This window comes from Petromyzon marinus, chromosome 43 (assembly GCF_048934315.1).
Source record: "Petromyzon marinus isolate PM22_M1 ecotype Great Lakes invasive population chromosome 43, UKy_Petmar_22M1.pri1.0, whole genome shotgun sequence".
NCBI lineage: Eukaryota > Metazoa > Chordata > Hyperoartia > Petromyzontiformes > Petromyzontidae > Petromyzon > Petromyzon marinus.
Window position 1 is genome coordinate 1,924,613 of NC_133709.1, and position 17,312 is coordinate 1,941,924.

The 17,312-nt window shown below is 55.3% G+C and overlaps 1 protein-coding gene across 2 annotated transcripts; it reads left to right on the plus strand.

Moving 5' to 3' along the window:
• The first annotated feature begins 505 nt into the window (after positions 1-505).
• On the plus strand, positions 506-16,390 carry FSCN1 (fascin actin-bundling protein 1). Of its 2 annotated transcripts, XM_032969886.2 has the most exons (9): positions 506-863; positions 1,717-2,277; positions 3,379-3,577; positions 5,141-5,419; positions 8,071-8,227; positions 9,569-9,725; positions 12,131-12,252; positions 13,814-13,984; positions 16,135-16,390. In XM_032969886.2, exons 2-9 carry the CDS (start codon positions 1,976-1,978, stop codon positions 16,335-16,337), a joined length of 1,590 nt encoding a protein of 529 aa, XP_032825777.1. In that variant the 5' UTR covers positions 506-863; positions 1,717-1,975; the 3' UTR covers positions 16,338-16,390. The 2 variants fall into 2 exon arrangements, with proteins under 2 accessions (XP_032825777.1, XP_075929757.1); XM_076073642.1 differs by lacking the exon at positions 506-863 and having other exon boundaries at positions 1,665-2,277.
• The last annotated feature ends 922 nt before the right edge of the window (positions 16,391-17,312 follow it).

The window sequence follows — 17,312 nt, forward strand, 5'->3', positions numbered from 1 at the left end:
CCTGTGTGCGCGTGTGTCGTGCCGGTTGTAATATTTTCCATCGAGCAGCACTTGCCCCCGATAGTTTATGCAGGCTACACGGGGGTTGTTTATCTTTGGACGTGTGTACCCAGGATATATGCGGATACACGTGGACAGCCGGGTGGATAATCGGAGACGCACCCGCGCCTGAGCGCGCCCTCCGCACACCTGCCCCCCACCCCCTCCAGATCTCACCCCCCCCCCCGAACATCCCCCCCCCCCCACCGACTGTCACCCGCCCTGTCTCTCTCCCTGCTCCATCCTCCTCCAGGTCCTCCGCCCCACCCCTCCCACCTCCATCATCCACGACCACTGCTCAACGGTGGTGGGGAGGAGGAGGGGGGGGGAGCTCTACCAGATAGAGTTGGGGGGGGCGGAGGGGGGGACGCAGGTGAAAGGGAGCTGATGTTGAGGTGCGCGGTTGACAGGGGGGGGGGGGTTGGGGGGGGGAGGTGGGGGGGCAAGGGGGGGATAAAGTCTCTCGTCGCAGCTCTCCGTGGTTGAGGGCTGAAAGTGTCGCACCCGTTTCTTTATAGCCGGACCCGTGCGGGTTCTCCGATATAAATATCTGGGCGCCGCTAATAAGTAACAGGCAGCGGCGGCATCAGGAGATCGCCGGGTAGGTGTGTGGTGGTGGTTGGTTGGTGGTGCTGGTTGAAGGCGACGGGGATCATTTGATGATTGAATAGAGCTGGCGTCGAACGCGCGCTCGGCTCGCGGAACGGTGGTCACCGAGTGACCTCGATTTGTAATCTCGAGCGAATTCGCGGCTCCGTTCGCGTCGCGCGCAGGGTGACAGCGGCGAGGAGCCCATCCGTGAGGCTTCGAGAGCAGAAGATACGGTACGTGCGCAGTACACACGCACGCACGCACGCGTACGCACGCACGCGTACGCAACACAAAGACAAAGAGTCCTCCGTATAGCCTTCACCCGACTGTTGGGGCAAGTGCTGTGAGCGAGAAGAAACCTATTGAGACCGGGCGTGGGTGGCCGGCACCACGCCCGGCCGCCTTTGTCACCCCGGTGGCGATGTTTTTACACACCGCGCCAGGTACTCATTTGAGGCCGAGTCGACCTAGGCGAGTCTCAGGACCGGTTCAGATACATCGCCACTGGTGTTGGTCGTGAGCGGGAATTGAACTTGGGTCGCCGGGTTTGTAGCGCAGCGCTCTAACCGCTGTACTGCACGCACACACACGCTATTCACACACACACACGCTGTACACACACACACACGCTGTACACACACACCTACACGCTGTTCATACACACACACGCTGTACACACACACACGCGCGCGCAGTACAGAGATAACGATTCCCAGTATAGCCTTTAACAGATTTCTGGGAAAAGTGCTGTTAGCGAGCACCTACGAAGGACGGCACGGCTTCGTGCTCAATACACTCCTCAGCAGGTTCTCGTTTAAGGCTGAGTCGACCTAGGAGAGGCCATTTGAGGTATCGAAGGGTCGTTTATAGGTCACCTGACAGATCCATGTGCCTTGGGTTTACTGACTAAGATGACTGGCAGATGCACCAGATGTGCTCCCCACTGTGCCACCTCGCTGCGCTTTATGCGCCCTGCGATCCGCTCGTTGTTGTGAGCGTCGCTCCTCTGCCCTCCGTTGTTGTCAGAAGGGCGACTGCCTCCAACTGCCCAGCAGCGTCCATCACGAGCCTCCTCCTCCTCCACAGGGGCCGATCTTGACACCGCCGGTACCGGTCATCGCCAAGTCCGATCAGCTCCACATCCTCCAATACCGCATCAGCGCCATCCCTTCCCTAGTCCGTGCCGCGCCCGTTTAACCCCACTGGCCAAACAGAAGTCGCTCATCTACTCACCTACATCCTCCCCCACCACCACCATCACCCACATCCTCCCCCACCATCACCCACATCCTCCCCCACCACCATCACCACCACCATCATCACCACCCCTCCACAGTCGGGCACCATGGCCGCCCCGGAGCTACTCAATGTCCACTTCGGCCTCGTCACGGAGTCGGGCCGCTATCTGACGGCGGAGCCGTTCGGCTTCACGGTGAACGTGGCGGGCCAGAGCCTCAAGCGCAAGCAGGTGTGGGCCCTCCAGGAGGAGGCGGCGGCGACCTGCCCGGAGGCCGCGGCCGGCGGGCAGGCCGGAGCAGACGCGGCCACCACCCCTGTGCTGCTGAGGAGTCACCTGGGGCGGTTCCTGAGCGCCGACAAAAACGGGAGGGTATCGGCCGACTGCGACAAACCTGGGCCCGAGTGCAGGTGCGGGGACGCTCGTGCGCGTGATGTGGGAAGGTGTGGGGGGGGGGGGGGTGGCAGCGATGGGTGCAGGTGATGGGGGATGGGCACAGGTGATGGGGTGGGTGATGGGTGATTGGCACAGGTGATGGGGGTAGGTGATCGGTGATGGGCAGAGGTCATGCGGGATGAGTGATGGGCACAGGTGATGGAGTGAGTGATGGGGATAGCTGATGGGCGTGTGTGATGGAGATAGGTAATGGGGGTGGGCGATGATGGATGGGCACAGGTGATGGGGATGGGTTATGGGCACATCTGATGGAGTGGGTGTAGGGAATAGGTGATGGAGTGTGTGATGGGGATAGGTAATGGGGGTGGGTGATGGGTGATGGGCACAGGTGATGGGTTATGGGGATAGGTGATGGGGGTGGGTGATGGAGACAGGTGATGGGGGTGAGTGTGGGCGGTGTGGGTATGGTTCGTGGCTTCGGGCAGGGAGATGAGCCCAGGGCGATTGCGGCTGAGCTGTCACGGCATGTGACCGTCGTGATGATGGTGATGATGGTGGCGGTGGCGCTGTAGCTGATGACAATGGCTCACGATGACCCTCCGTGGTGTCCGTAACTCACGCGAGCCCTCGCCAGGACCCCCCTTGTGACACACTAAGATAGTACGCTCCGCCATACGATAACACAACCACGATAATCGTATGGCTCGTATCCCCTGCAAGCCAGAGCGCCGCGGTGACGAGATGTTAACTACCTCGCCTGGTATGCAGGAGGTCGTGGATTCGATTCCGACCTTGACGCCTGCTGCTGTATATTTGGAGTTTGGGTGTCCCTCTCTCCGTGGTCGCGTGGCATTTTTTCCCGGCTCTCCGGGGCTTTCCCTCCACATTTAAAATCAACAGCAACGCGCCTTTAGAGTGATGATGATCAGCCGCTTCTCGTGGAGCGAACATTTGCGATAGACAGGTCGCTTCTGAAAAAGAGCTGTACAGCTTAGTGGGGCCTTACCTGGTAATTTTTTTTATAGTGAACGCTCCCCCCCCAACTGCCTTATCTCTCTACCTTGCTCCCCACAATGTGTGCCGCCTCCCACACCCCGCCCCCCCCCCACCCCAAGGTTCTTCGTGTTCCCCCAAGCCGACGGTCGATGGGCTCTGCAGTCGGAGCGCTACGGCCGCTACCTGGGACTCGGGTGCGCCTCGGTGGCGGGGGGCCTGGCCCCCCAGACCCCCAGCGACTCGGAGCCGCTGGAGTGCTGGGCTCAGACTCTGAGCTCCAACGAGCTGTGGGCTGTGCACCTGGCCATGCACCCACAGGTGAGCGGATGATGGCGTTCGTGGGGGGTTCAATTGTCGGAAATAAATTCCAGCGCTGGTGGCGGGCGGGCGGGTGGCTCGAATAGCATCGTTGGTGGTGATGGTGGTTGAAGGAGGAGGGGCAGGGGGAGGAGGTCATCATCATCATCATCAGCAGCAGCAGAAGATTCGTCAGGAAGCAACAGCAGCAGCAGCAACAGCAGCAGCAGCATAATTTTAATCAGTTATCGTCATTTGTCTACCAAGTATCAGTAGCCACATCATAATGATACTAATCACCACAATGATGATGATGATGATGATCATCATTATCAGTAGCAGCAGTATTGTGATCATCATCATCAGTAGCAGCATTATTGTGATCATCATCATCATCATCAGTCGCAGCATTATTGTGATCATCATCATCAGTAGCATCATTATTGTGATCATCATTATCAGTAGCAGCATTATTGTGATCATCATCATCAGTAGCAGCATTATTGTGATCATCATCATCATCAGTAGCAGCATTATTGTGATCATCATCATCATCAGACGATTCATCATTCGGACGGGTGGCTCAAGCGGAAGAGGGAGTGGCTCGCGATCCGAAGGTTACGAGTTCACATCCCGGTTTACACAGCCCATCTTCCCTCTGGGGTGGATACAACAAGTAACCCACCTTGGTGTTGGGGGTTGTGGGTGGGGAGGGTGAAAGTCAACAGTTGGTGTATGTGGATGCACCTGACCCCCGCCGTACGAATGTGGAATATCCACAAGTGGCTCAGGGCTGTTAAATATTAAGTGAGCATCGATGCCTTACAATGCTCATCTCATCATCGAGGGGGCATCCTCGCAAACAAGTAAACGTCGCTCTTCGTCTATCTAGCCATCGGATAAGAACGATCACCGCATCGCACGCTTTCAGATGCGCTTCTGCGACCGTCTGATATGAGGGAGGCCATGGAACCGTGCACTTTGAGATCATCGAGATTGACAAACGCATCTCATTGGAACTGCTTTTTATGTGTTTAGTTTGTCGTCCTTCACCCGCACCTCCGATTAGCACGGTCGGCTACGTACGGTGCGTAAGAAGTTCGACGTAACAAACACATGATGCTGGTGATGGTGGTGATGTTGATGATGCGGCCGTCTGGAACGCTCTTCCTTCTGATATTAGGAAGCCACCGGAGCTATGCACTTTTAGATAATCTAGATTGACAAACTAATTTATTTAGAGCAGCTTCTTGTGTTTAGTTTGTTGTCCTTCCCCGCGCCTCCAATTAGCACGGTCGGCTACGCACGGCGCAAAAGAAGTTCAAAATACCGACATAAATCGAAAAACGAATTTCTTTAGAACATATTCTTAGCAAATCGTTATTCTTCCCCCGCAGCCTCCAATCAGCACGGGTGGCTACGCACGGCGCGAAAAAAAAAGTTAAAAAAGAAATAGCTACAAAAATCGAAAAACTACATTTCTTCAGAACGGCTTCTTTTGTGTCCAAATCGTGATCGTGTCCCCCGCGCCTCCGATGCGCGAGCACGGCGCCAAAGTAAAGTGTCACCCTCCACCCCCCGCAGGTGAGCATGTACTGCGTGGGCAGGAAGCGCTACGTGCGTCTCTCCACGCCGACCCCCGCGACCCCCGCGGCTCGCGACGAGCTGCTGGCGGACAGCGCGATCCCCTGGGGCGTGGACTCCCTCGTGGTGCTCGAGTTCAACCCGGGAGGCGCCTACAGCCTCAAGGCGTGCGACGCGCGCCTCCTGCGCAGCGACGGAGTCCTCGTGAACGAGGCCGAGCCGGGCACCGCGTACGTCATCGAGTTCAAGGGGGGCAGGCTAGCCTTCCGTGATCATCAGGTGTGTGTGGTGTGTGTGGCGTGTGTGTGGTGTGTGTGTGCGTGTGATGTGTACCATCAGGCGTGTGTGTGTTGTGTGTGGTGTGTGTGTGGTGTGTGTGTTGTGTGTGTGTGGTGTGTGTGGTGTGTGTGGTGTGTGTGTGTGGTGTGGTGTGTGGTGTGTGCGTGGTGTGTGGTGTGTGTGTGGTGTGTGTGTGGTGTGTGTGTGTGGTGTGTGTGTGGTGTGTACCATCAGGGGTGCAGAGTGTGCACGTGTGTATGTGGTGTGTCCCATCGGTTGTGCAGTGTGTGGTGTTTGTTGTGTGTGTGGTGTGTACACACACACGCACACACAGTGCAGCACACCGCTCTCACAACCAACACCAGTGACGATTATCTGAACCGCCCAGAGTTCGCCACGAGGGAGACAAAGGCGGCCGTGTACCGCGCCGGCCTTCATAGGTGCCGCTCGCTTACAGCACTTGCCCTAATAGTCTTTCAGGCTATGCGGGGGATCTTTGTCTTTGAGTCGTCCAGGACTGGACAAGTTCCCATCAGTGAGCCCCCCCCGGCAGGTAAGGCTGCGTTGGCTGGGTCATGTAGCAGCCCACATGCTTACCCACCGCATGTCCAAACAGTTTCTGTTTGGCCAGATAGAGGGGGCTGAACGGGCACTAAACAGGCTGGAGAGGAGATGGAGCTGATGCGGTACGGGAAGGTGTGGAGCTGAGTGGACTTTCCAAAGACCGGTACCAGCGGTGTCAAGGTCGGCGTCTGTGGAGGAGGTTCGTGAAGGACGCTGCTGGGCAGTTGGAGGCAGTCGCCCTCCAGCAACAACGGAGGGCGGAGGAGCGACGCGCAGAATGCCCAGCGGTTAATATGCAGCGAGGTGGCACAGATGTTGCATCTGCCCGTCATCTTAGTCAGTCAACCAATGGCACCTGGGTCTCTCCCGAGACCTGTCGTTGAGTCTTCGACACTTCACGTGGCCTCACAGTGCACCTAGCCTGGCACAGGCGCCGTGGTTGACGTCACCGTCACTTCGTGGCGAATGGCGGGGGTGTTAGTATTGGTGTGCGTGGTGCTGGCCACCCACCCCCTCGTGTGCCGTGCCGACATTTATAGGTGCTACTCGCTAACAACACTTGCTCCTACAATATGTGAAAGTTATACGGGGGACCTTTGCCTTCGTGGGTAAATGCGTAAACCGTTGTAGAAGTTGAGAGTGTGCTTATTCATGCGTGTCACGGCAGCACAACTGCTCTTGAGTTAGGTGCCAATGTCTTCATCGTCTGCTGCTGCTGCTGCTGGCCACGACGAGAGGGCTTCAGCAGAGAGAGAGTTCGTGTCGTGTCGCTCTTCCTCCTCCTCCTCCTCCTCCGTTGAAGGAGCGCAGACCGCAGTGGGTTCATTGTGGGGTCCGTCGTGTTGGGTCGCATGACTGTGGCTCGTCTTCAGTGTATCTCTATGGGTCTCTATGTATCTCTATGGGTCTGTTTGTCTATTAAGGCTATACGAGGGATCTTTGTCTCTGTAGTTTGTGCACAACCCTTGGGGAGGGGGGGGGGGGGGCGTCTTCCATCCCACGATCCCCTCCCTCCCCCAATCTTCCCCCATCCATTTTGATGTTCTGCCGATTCCCTTCCACCACTACCCTCCTCCAGCCCGTCCTCCCTCTGCGTCTTTCACTTCCTCCAGGGGCCTCATCGCCCTTCCACTCCTCCCACACCGCCCCCTGCCCCCGGGCCTCCTTCCTCGGCTCGCTATGCCAGGGTTCAAACTCCGTTCCTGGGAGTCTCCGCGTCAGCAGCAGCGGGCGAGCGAGCGAGGTTGTCTCAAGCATCTTCCTGACTTTCCAAACATTTAATTACATTTAATTGCTTATTTTACCATGTCCTTTCATGACGTCTATTGAAATGATAAATCTGGCGTGAGGGCGGTGGGGCGATGGGGGCAGACGCCGGGTTATGCAGAGGAGTGAATTGGATAGCGCAGGGAAGGAGGGAGGGGGGAAGGATGGGGGAGGGGGCCGCTGGGGTAGGATTCCAATAATAATAAAGCATTATTATGAATAAATGTACCTCGTACATAGGTCGTAGTGGTAGTGCCTTACGCCGATAATCCACACTGAGGGCCGGCCTAGATATGAAATAACCGCATAACCACGGTGGCCTGGCTTTCTTTGCAACGCGGCTGTTTTTGCTTGGCTCCGAATTCTCTTCGACTTCGTTGTTGCCCACCCAAAAGACAAAGATCCTCCGTATAGCCTTCAACAGACTGCTGGGGCAAGTGCTGCTAGCGAGCACCTATGAAGGCCGGCACGGCACACGAGGTGGTGGGTGGCCAACACCACGCCCGGCCGCCTTTTTCTCCCTAGTGGAGATGTTTACACATCGCACCAGGTACTCATTTAAGGCTGAGTCGACCTAGGGTAAGCCCAGGATCGGTTCAGATAATCGTCACTGGGTGTTGGCCTTAGAGCGGGAAACGAACCCGGGTTGCCGGGTTCATAGCGCAGTGCACTAACTGCTACACTACCGCACACATACTTACACACACACAGACACACACACACAGACACACACTGACACACACATACTGACACACACACTGACACACACACAGAGACACACACAGACACACACGCTAACCGTGACCTTGTGACCGGGTCAGGGCCACTACCTGGGGGCGATGGGCCCCGCGGGGGTGCTGCGAGCGGGGAGGAAGCCGAGCACGCGGCCCGGCAAGGACGACCTCTTCATGCTCGAGGACAGCCAGCCCCAGTTCGTGCTGCTCGCATGCAACGGGCGCATGCTCAGCGTGCGGCAGAGTGCGTGAGCCGCGAGTGTCGTCACAGTGGCAACGGCAGCGTCATCGGTGTCGTCGTCAGTGTCGTCATCAGCAGCAGGAGCTTTAACAGCGATAGCATTAGCAGCAGCAGCGGCGGCAGCGGCGGCGGCGGCGTCATTATCATCAGTAGCAGTATTAGCAGCATCAGCAGTTGTATTAGCAGCATTAGCATGAGTGGCATCAGCAGTAGCATTTGTAGCATTAGCAGCATATAAGCAGCATTCAAAGCATTAGAAGCATTAGCAGCAAGAGCAGCAGCAGTGGCGTCACCATGAGCAGCAGTAGCATTAGCAACAGCATTTGCAGCAGTAGCAGCAGCATTAGGCGCATTATCACCATAATCAGCAGCATCATCATCACCACCATCATCAGCATCATCGCCACCACCAATATACTCAACCCCACCATTATATACATGCAGAATGGTGGAACGTGAAAGATTTAAAATGTGTGTACACGTGCAACCACGTGTTCGCTATGTATGCCAATCGACACGAGACGTTACATTTCAAAGCAGTTTGCAGATTAAATATTTTATTACCAAATAAGAAAACAAACAAATCTCCAATAGCATCATCACCATCATCATACCAATATGAGCAGCGGTGGTGTAGTGATTAATGGATTGTGCTATGAACCCAGCGACCTGAGTTCGATTCCCGGCTATCACCCGAGACGAATACTTGAACCGGTCATGGGCCGTCCCTTAAATGAGTTCCCAGTGCGGTGTGTAAACATCGCCGCTGGGAGAGACAAAGGGGGCCATGCGTGGTGCTGCCGTGCGGGCTCTTCATAAGTGCTACTCACGAACAGCACTTGTCCCGACAGCTTGTCATTTGTCTTTGTGTGCGTTCCCGTGTGTGCCCGTGTGCGCGTGTTCCTGTGCTTGTGTGTTCCCGCGCGTCTTCTCGTGCGTCTTCTCGTGCGTGCGTGTGCCCGTGTGCGCGTGTTCCTGTGCTTGTGTGTTCCCGCGCGTCTTCTCGTGCGTCTTCTCGTGCGTGCGTGTTCCCGTGTGCGCGTGTTCCTGTGCTTGTGTGTTCCCGCGCGTCTTCTCGTGCGTCTTCTCGTGCGTGCGTGTTCCCGTGTGCGCGTGGTCCTGTGCTTGTGTGTTCCCGTGCGTCTTCTCGTGCATCTTTTCGTGCGTGCGTGTTCCCCGTGTGCACGTGTTCCTGTGCTTGTGTGTTCCCGTGCGTCTTCTCGTGCGTCTTCTCGTGCGTGCGTGTTCCCGTGTGCGCGTGTTCCTGTGCTTGTGTGTCCCCGCGCGTGCGCGTGTTCTCGTGCGCGTATGCCCGTGCGTGCGCGCGCGTTGTCGTGCGCGCAGCGATGGACGTGTCCGCGAACCAAGACGAAGAGACGGACACGGAGACGTTCCAGATGGAGATCGACCGCGGGAGCTCACGAGTCGCGTTCCGCACGTGCGGCAGCCACTACTGGGCCCTGGTCAACAACGGCAGCATCCAGGCCTCCACCTCCGACAAGTGGGTGCCGGCCCCACCGGGCAAAGCGGGAGGAGTGGGGCAGGGAAAGGTCACTGGGTCACTAGGCCATTGGGTCACGTCTATTATTATGATGACTATTATTATGATGACCACACGCTGAAAAGCTTCGCTGATTCCATCAAGACTTTTACAAGAGGGTCACGCATTTGGGAATTTTTTTGGGGCCAATTATTCCGTCCACTTCTCTCCTCCCCGTCCTTGGTTCGTCACCTTTGATACACCTCCTCAAAGGCACTTTCCTCCTCCTCTTCCTCCTGCTCTCCCCATCGCCTCTCTCCCCCACCTCCACCAACGATCAGAGTTCAAACTCCGTCGGCGATCCTCTCTGAGTCGCGGGGATCTTTACGACTTTTAGGAACTTTGTTCGATTGCGTTGTCTCTGAGCGGTGTGTGTCGATGTCACCACATTTCCCGCCTTGAGTGGTAGGCGCTCTACATGAATAAAACATTTGATTAGTGATCGGCAAAAAAATGTAAATCATTGCCATATTTCACCACGTTGGTCAGTGCGATTTATCGGTGAAAGTGGTGGGGCGAGGGGGGGGGCTGGCGGGGGACATAGCCAGGAATCGGTTCGGATCTCAGTCGCCACGAAAGTTCGCCTTGGCCGGGAATGCAACTCAGGTGGCCGAGCTAATTAATATAATCGCAGTGCTCTGGATTGTCAGCAAAGGACAAACGTTCCGCCAGAAGTGATCAATGATCACGGCCACTCATCTTCCTCGATGCATGCCACGGCGCGCGAAGAGAATCGCGTTTCATCGATTACTCTCTGCGGCGTCCGGTTTTGGGATGTTGGTGGGGGGAGTGGTAAGGCTTTCATCCAGCAGTGGACTGACCATGGTTGACGACGACGACGATGACGATCGCAACGCAGGTGATGATCACGAGTCGAGACGTCTTCCCGAATGTCCCGAACGTGGCAAGTTTAAGGGGTTCACTCGAGGCCGGTCGCAGGCGATTGTAAATCGGCGCGCGTGAATCAGGCGGAGTTCGGACTCTCAGATTAGATATGCACAGATTAAGGGGGCAAGGCCATCTGCCTGGGTGGTGGAGGAGGAGGGGGGGATGGAGGCGCTCACGCGAAACAGGGATACTGGGAAGATAAAAGCGGCTGGGCTTTGTTGCTGGCTAACACTTGCCCCAACAGTTTTTCTGGCTATTCGGTGCGGTGTGTGTGTGGCGTGTGTATGTGTGTGTGGCGTATGTGGTGTATGTGTGATGTGTGTATGTGTGTGGTGTGTGTATGTATGTGTGTGGCGTGTATGGTGTGTGTGGTGTCTGTCTGGTGTGTGTCTGTGTGGTGTGTGGCTTCTGTGTGTGTCCGTGCGCGTGTGGTGTTTGTGTGGTGTGTGTGGTGTGTATGTGTGTGTGTGGTGTGTGTATGTGTGGTGTTTGAGTGGTGCGTGTGGTCCGTGTGTGGTGTGTGTGTGTGGTGTGTGTGGTTTGTGTGGTGTGAATGTGGTGTGTGTGTCTGTCTTTGCGTGCAAAGCGCAGCGAGTTATCACAGGTAGGGCATCTGTCAATCATCTCAGGCAGTGAACCCTTGACACGTGCCGCGGTTCCGTGAGCCTTCCTGACAGCAGCAGCAAGTCTCTAAAACTTGACGATCTCAAAGTGCACCTATCCTGGCATTGCGGTGATGCCAACGCCACTTAGTGATGAATGGCGGCGGTTGTTGTGTGTGTGTGTTCGTGAACACTGTGTGTGTGTACTGTGTGTCTCTGTGTCATGTGTGTGCTGTTTATACGGACTGTGTGTATGTGAGTATTGTGTGTCATGTGTAGCGGTTAGCGCGCTGCGCTATGAACTTGGCGACCCGGGTTCGATTCCCGCTCACGGCCAACACCAGTGACGATTATCTGAACCGGTCCCGGGCCTCCCCTAGGTCGACTCAGCCTCAGATGAGTACCTGGTGCGGTGTGTAAACATTGCCACTAGGGAGACAAAGGCGGTCGGGCGTGGTGCTGGTCACCCACCCCCTCGTGTACCGTTCCGGCCTTCATAGGTGCTCGCTAACAGCACTTGCCCCTACAGTCTGTTAAGGCTATATGGGGGATCTTTATCTTTATTTTATGTTTATACGGACTGTCTGTGTGTGAGTACTGTGTACTGTTTATACGGAGTGTGTGTGTGTAAGGTCGGTGGCATAGGCCAGTGGAAACGCGTTCACCACGTGTTGCAGAGGATCGCGGTTCGAATCCGGCAGACCGCCCTGTTTACTACTGCGGTGGTGCATGAACGTCGACTTCTTCATACATGTGTACTGTGTGTACTGTGTGTACGAACGGTGTGTGTACTGTGCGTGTGTGGTGTGTGTGTACTGTGTGTGTGCCGCATGTATGTACTGTGCGTGTGCACTCCGTGTGCGTGTCACGTGGCAGAGGGGACAGCTGTTTCTTCGACATTGAGTGGCGCGGGAAGCAGATCGCGGTCAAAGCTCAGAACGGGAAGTACGTGACGACCAAGAAGAACGGTCGCCTCTCCGCCTCTAGCGACACCGTGGGTGCGTGCGTGTCAGTGTGCGTGTGTGAGTGTGTCAGTGTGAGTGTGCATGCGTGTGTGAGTGTGCGTGTGTGTGTGTCAGTGTGCGTGTGTGTGTGAGTGTGTGTGTCAGTGTGCGTGTGTGAGTGTGTCAGTGTGAGTGTGCATGCGTGTGTGAGTGTGCGTGTGTGTGTGTGTCAGTGTGCATGCGTGTGTGAGTGTGCGTGTGTGTGTGTCAGTGTGAGTGTGCGTGCGTGTGTGTGTGTCAGTGTGCGTGCGTGTGTCAGTGGGCGTGTGTGTGTCAGTGTGAGTGCGAGTGTGTGTGTGTCAGTGTGCGTGTGTGTGTGAGTGTGCGTGTGTGTGTGTGAGTGTGCGTGTGTGTGTGTGTCAGTGTGCGTGTGTGTGTCAGTGTGCATGTGTGTGTGAGTGTGCGTGTGTGTGTGTCAGTGTGAGTGTGTGTGTGTCAGTGTGCGTGTATGTGTGAGTGTGCGTGTGTGTGTGTCAGTGTGCGTGTGTGTGTGAGTGTGTGGGGGTGATGGCGTAGCGGTTAGCGCCTATGCTGCGCTAGGAGTCCGGCGACCCGGATTCGATTCCCGATCACAGCCACCAACACTACGGTGAAGATTATCTGAACCGGGTCCTGGGCCTCCCCTAGGTCGACTCAGCCTCAAATGAGTACCTGGTGCGATGTGCAAACATCGTCACTAGGGAGACAAAGGCGGCCGGGCGCGGTGTTGACCACCCACCCCCTCGAGTGCTGTGCCAGCCTTTATTGGTGCTCGCTAACAGCACTTGCCCCTACAGTCTGTTAAGCCTATACGGGGGATCTTTGTCTTTTTACTTTGGGGGCGCAGCTGGGTGTGCATCTTGCCGGTCGTCTCCATCAGCCAACCCACGACAGCTGGCGGGGGGAGGGGGGGTCTGTCCCGTGACCTTCTGCGATCGACGCTTCTCAAAGTGCACGTGGGCTGGCACGAGCACCACGTCACCGCTGCTCCGTGGCGAGCGGCGGTTGTTGTTGTGGGAGACAAAGGCGGCCGGGCGTGGTGCTGGCCAACCATCCCCGTAGCGTACCTTTTTTTCGGGCCCAACAATCTGTAAAGGCTGTAGGGGAGATATTTGTCTTTGTGTGCGTCGTTTATTCGGGAGCGACGCAGCGGGCCAAATGTCCCAGGCGTGGACTCACTGAGAGAGGCAGTGGGCCAAATGAGCCAGGCGTGGACTCACTCTGAGCGAGGCAGTGGGCCGAATGAGCCAGACCTGGGCTCACTCTGAGCGAGGCAGTGGGCCGAATGAGCCAGGCGTGGGCTCACTGAGCGAGGCAGTGGGCCGTATGAGCCAGACGTGGGCTCACTCTGAGCGAGGCAGTGGGCCGAATGAGCCAGGCGTGGGCTCACTCTGAGCGAGGCAGTGGGCCGAATGAGCCAGACGTGGGCTCACTGAGCGAGGCAGTGGGCCGTATGAGCCAGACGTGGGCTCACTGAGCGAGGCAGTGGGCCGTATGAGCCAGACGTGGGCTCACTCTGAGCGACGCGGCTCGGGTCGACCTCCTGCCCCCCCTCCCCCCCGGTGTGGCCGTGCAGGCGAGGCCGAGCTGTTCATGCTGCGCCTGGTGAACCGCCCCATCCTCGTGCTGCGCGGCGAGCACGGCTTCATGAACGCGCACCGCGGCGACGCGCCCACTCTGCACGCCAACCGCTCCTCCTACCAGACCTTCCGCCTGCACTACCGCAACGGCGCCTACGCAATCCAGGGTGGGAGCAGCAGCAGCGGCGGCAGCAGCAGCAGCTATCACCACTGTCATCATCATCAGCAGCACCACTATCATCATCACCGCTATCATCACCACTATCATCACCACCACCCCCACCACCACCACCAATATCATCACCACCACTATCATCATCACCACCACCACCACCACTATCATCATCACCACCACCAATATCATCATCAGCAGCGCTAACATCGCCACCAACACCAATGTCATCATCGCCACTATTATCATCAGCATCATCATCGTTGCCACTAGTATGATCTTCGTCGCTATCATCATCATCATCACTACCACTATCATCATCACCACCACTATCATTACCACTATCATAATCATCACCACTATCATCATCATTATCACAACCACTATCATTATCACAACCACTATCATCATCACCACCACTATCATCATTATCACAACCACTATCATTATCACAACCACTATCATCATCGCCACCACTTTCATTACCACTATCATAATCATCACCACCACCACCGCTGTCATAACCATACCAACTACCACCATCGCCACGACCAGCGTGATCTTTAGGATTAATGTGCTATTGAGAAGGGCCATTGCTCGAAAGATAAAACAAAATAGGAATAGGTTTTGCCCTTTTAACTGGCACAAAAACTGACACCTTTATTCAAGGCATCATGTTGCAATAACCACAACACAAACAGTCAAATTGCAAACAAAAAAGACAACTCAGATAATAATATGCACTGTCCTTGAATTTGATTGGTCCACACCCGAGACGGCTTTACTTAGAGCCTAGTCTCCATTGGTATTGGACCAGAAGACGCCAAAAGGCGTACACCTCAAAAACAGCGCACTATCAGAGTATTGAGGGCTCGGGTTGAGCATTTACATTATGAGACCTCCTTTGCCAGTAGCAAGATATAGGAATAAGTTTTACCCTTTTAACTGGCACAAAAACTGACACCTTTATTCAAGGCATCATGTTTGCAATAACCACAACACAAACAGTCAAAATGCAAACAAAAAGGACAACTCTGATAATATGCACTGTCCTTGAATTTGATTGGTCCACACCCGAGACGGCTTTTACTTAGAGCCTAGTCTCCATTGGTATTGGACCAGAAGACGCCAAAAGGCGTACACCTAAAAAACAGCGCACTATCAGAGTATTGAGGGCTCGGGTTGAGCATTTACATTATGAGACCTCCTTTGCCAGTAGCAAGATATAGGAATAGGTTTTACCCTTTTAACTGGCACAAAAACTGACACCTTTATTCAAGGCATCATGTTTGCAATAACCACAACACAAGCAGTCAAAATGCAAACAAAAAGGACAACTCTGTACGCCTTTTGGCGTCTTCTGGTCCAACACCAATGGAGACTAGGCTCTAAGAAAAGCCGTCTTGGGTGTGGACCAATCAAATTCAAGGACAGTGCATATTATTATCAGAGTTGTCTTTTTTGTTTGCATTTTGACTGCTTGTGTTGTGGTTATTGCAACATGATGCCTTGAATAAAGGTGTCAGTTGTTGTGCCAGTTAAAAGGGTAAAACCTCTTCCTATATCTTGTTACTGGCAAAGGAGGTCTCATAATAAAACAAAATGTGAACACTTCGGAGAATTTGCAACGATGCCACAAGCAATATGCTGCTGCCACCGGGCTCTGGAGACCACCTGGTGAAGATTCCAGGTCACGTGTTGACAACGATGGCGAACAAGTGGAGACTCTTTGACTTTCTCAAAGCTATTAACGTTCATTCGTTATCATTTTGACCTCAAACTTTCGTGATTGCAGGAAATTAATATTCGTTGGTTCTTTCGGTAAAGTCACGTAGATAGAAAAAAATAAAATATAAAAAAGACTACGACGTTTAGATCACAACACCTGCGATCGTCATCAGGAGGAAGAAAAAAAAGACGTCGTAGTTTTAATTTTGTAGTTTCATTTTTTTTCTATCTACGTGGCTTTACCGTACGAACCGAAGAATACGAAATCGTTATCATGTCACAGTGTATTATCCCTTCCTTGTTGCCATTAAAAACGACAGTCCCATTTCAGCGTTCACCATTTGTTCAAAGCCCCCTGCAGCTAAACCCACCACCTCATCCCCCTGCCCCCTCCCCCTTCCCTTGTCACCCCCCCAGGTCAGAACCAGCGCTACTGGGCGCTGAGCGGGCTGGACGTGGCGCTGTGCGGGGATGAGCCCACGGACTTCTATTTGGAGTTCGTCGGCTACAGCCGCGTGGCGCTCAGAGCCCCCAACGGACGCCTCGTGCGAGGCGACCAGGCCGGAGGGGTGCGGGCTGACGCCGACTCTGTGGATTCCGAATCTCTGTGGGAGTATTGACCCCTCCCCCCCTCGCCTCCCCACCCCCACGTGCCCCCCCACCCCCACCTGCCCCCCCACCCCCACCTGCCCCCCACTCCCACATGCCCCCCGATCCCACCCCTACCCCCATCCCCCCTGCTCCCCTCCCCCCCCCTGCCCCCCCCTACCCCACCCCTACGCCCACCCCCACCTCTTGCATCACGGATCCCAAACTAGTTCGTGCCCGGTAAAACGTGCAACGTTCGGGCGACGCTTCCCCAACGTCGCCCCAACGTTGGCCCAACGTTGGGGCGACGTTGGCATGCGGCTGAATCCGTTGAGGCAACGTTGGCCTCACGTTACATGTTACATGTTTAGCTGGGCGGGCGTTTTCGGTCTCGAACCGTTGCAGGGGATCACTGCTCCCGTCCGGTTCGCGTGAGCATTGTCCCGTGTAGCCTGTAACAGGTTGTTGGGGCAAGTGCTGTCAGCGAGCACACACAGACAAAGATCCCCCGTGTAGCCTGTAACATACTGTGGGGGCAAGTGCTGTTAGCGATCATACACAGACAAAGATCACCCGTGTAGCCTGTAACAGGCTGTGGGGGCAAGTGCTGTCAGCAAGCACACACAGACAAAGATGCCCCGTGTAGCCTGTAACATACTGTGGGGGCAAGTGCTGTTAGCGATCATACACAGACAAAGATCCCCCGTGTATCCTTTAACAGGCTGTTGGGGCAAGTGCTGTCAGCGAGCACACACAGACAAAGATCGCCCGTGTAGCCTGTAACAGACTGTGGAGGCAAGTGCTGTTAGCGAGCACACACAGACAAAGATCCCCCGTGTAGCCTTTAACAGGCTGTTGGGGCAAGTGCTGTCAGCGAGCACACACAGACAAAGATCCCCCCGTGTAGCCTGTAACATACTGTGGGGGCAAGTGCTGTTAGCGATCATACACAGACAAAGATCCCCCGTGTATCCTTTAACAGGCTGTTGGGGCAAGTGCTGTCAGCG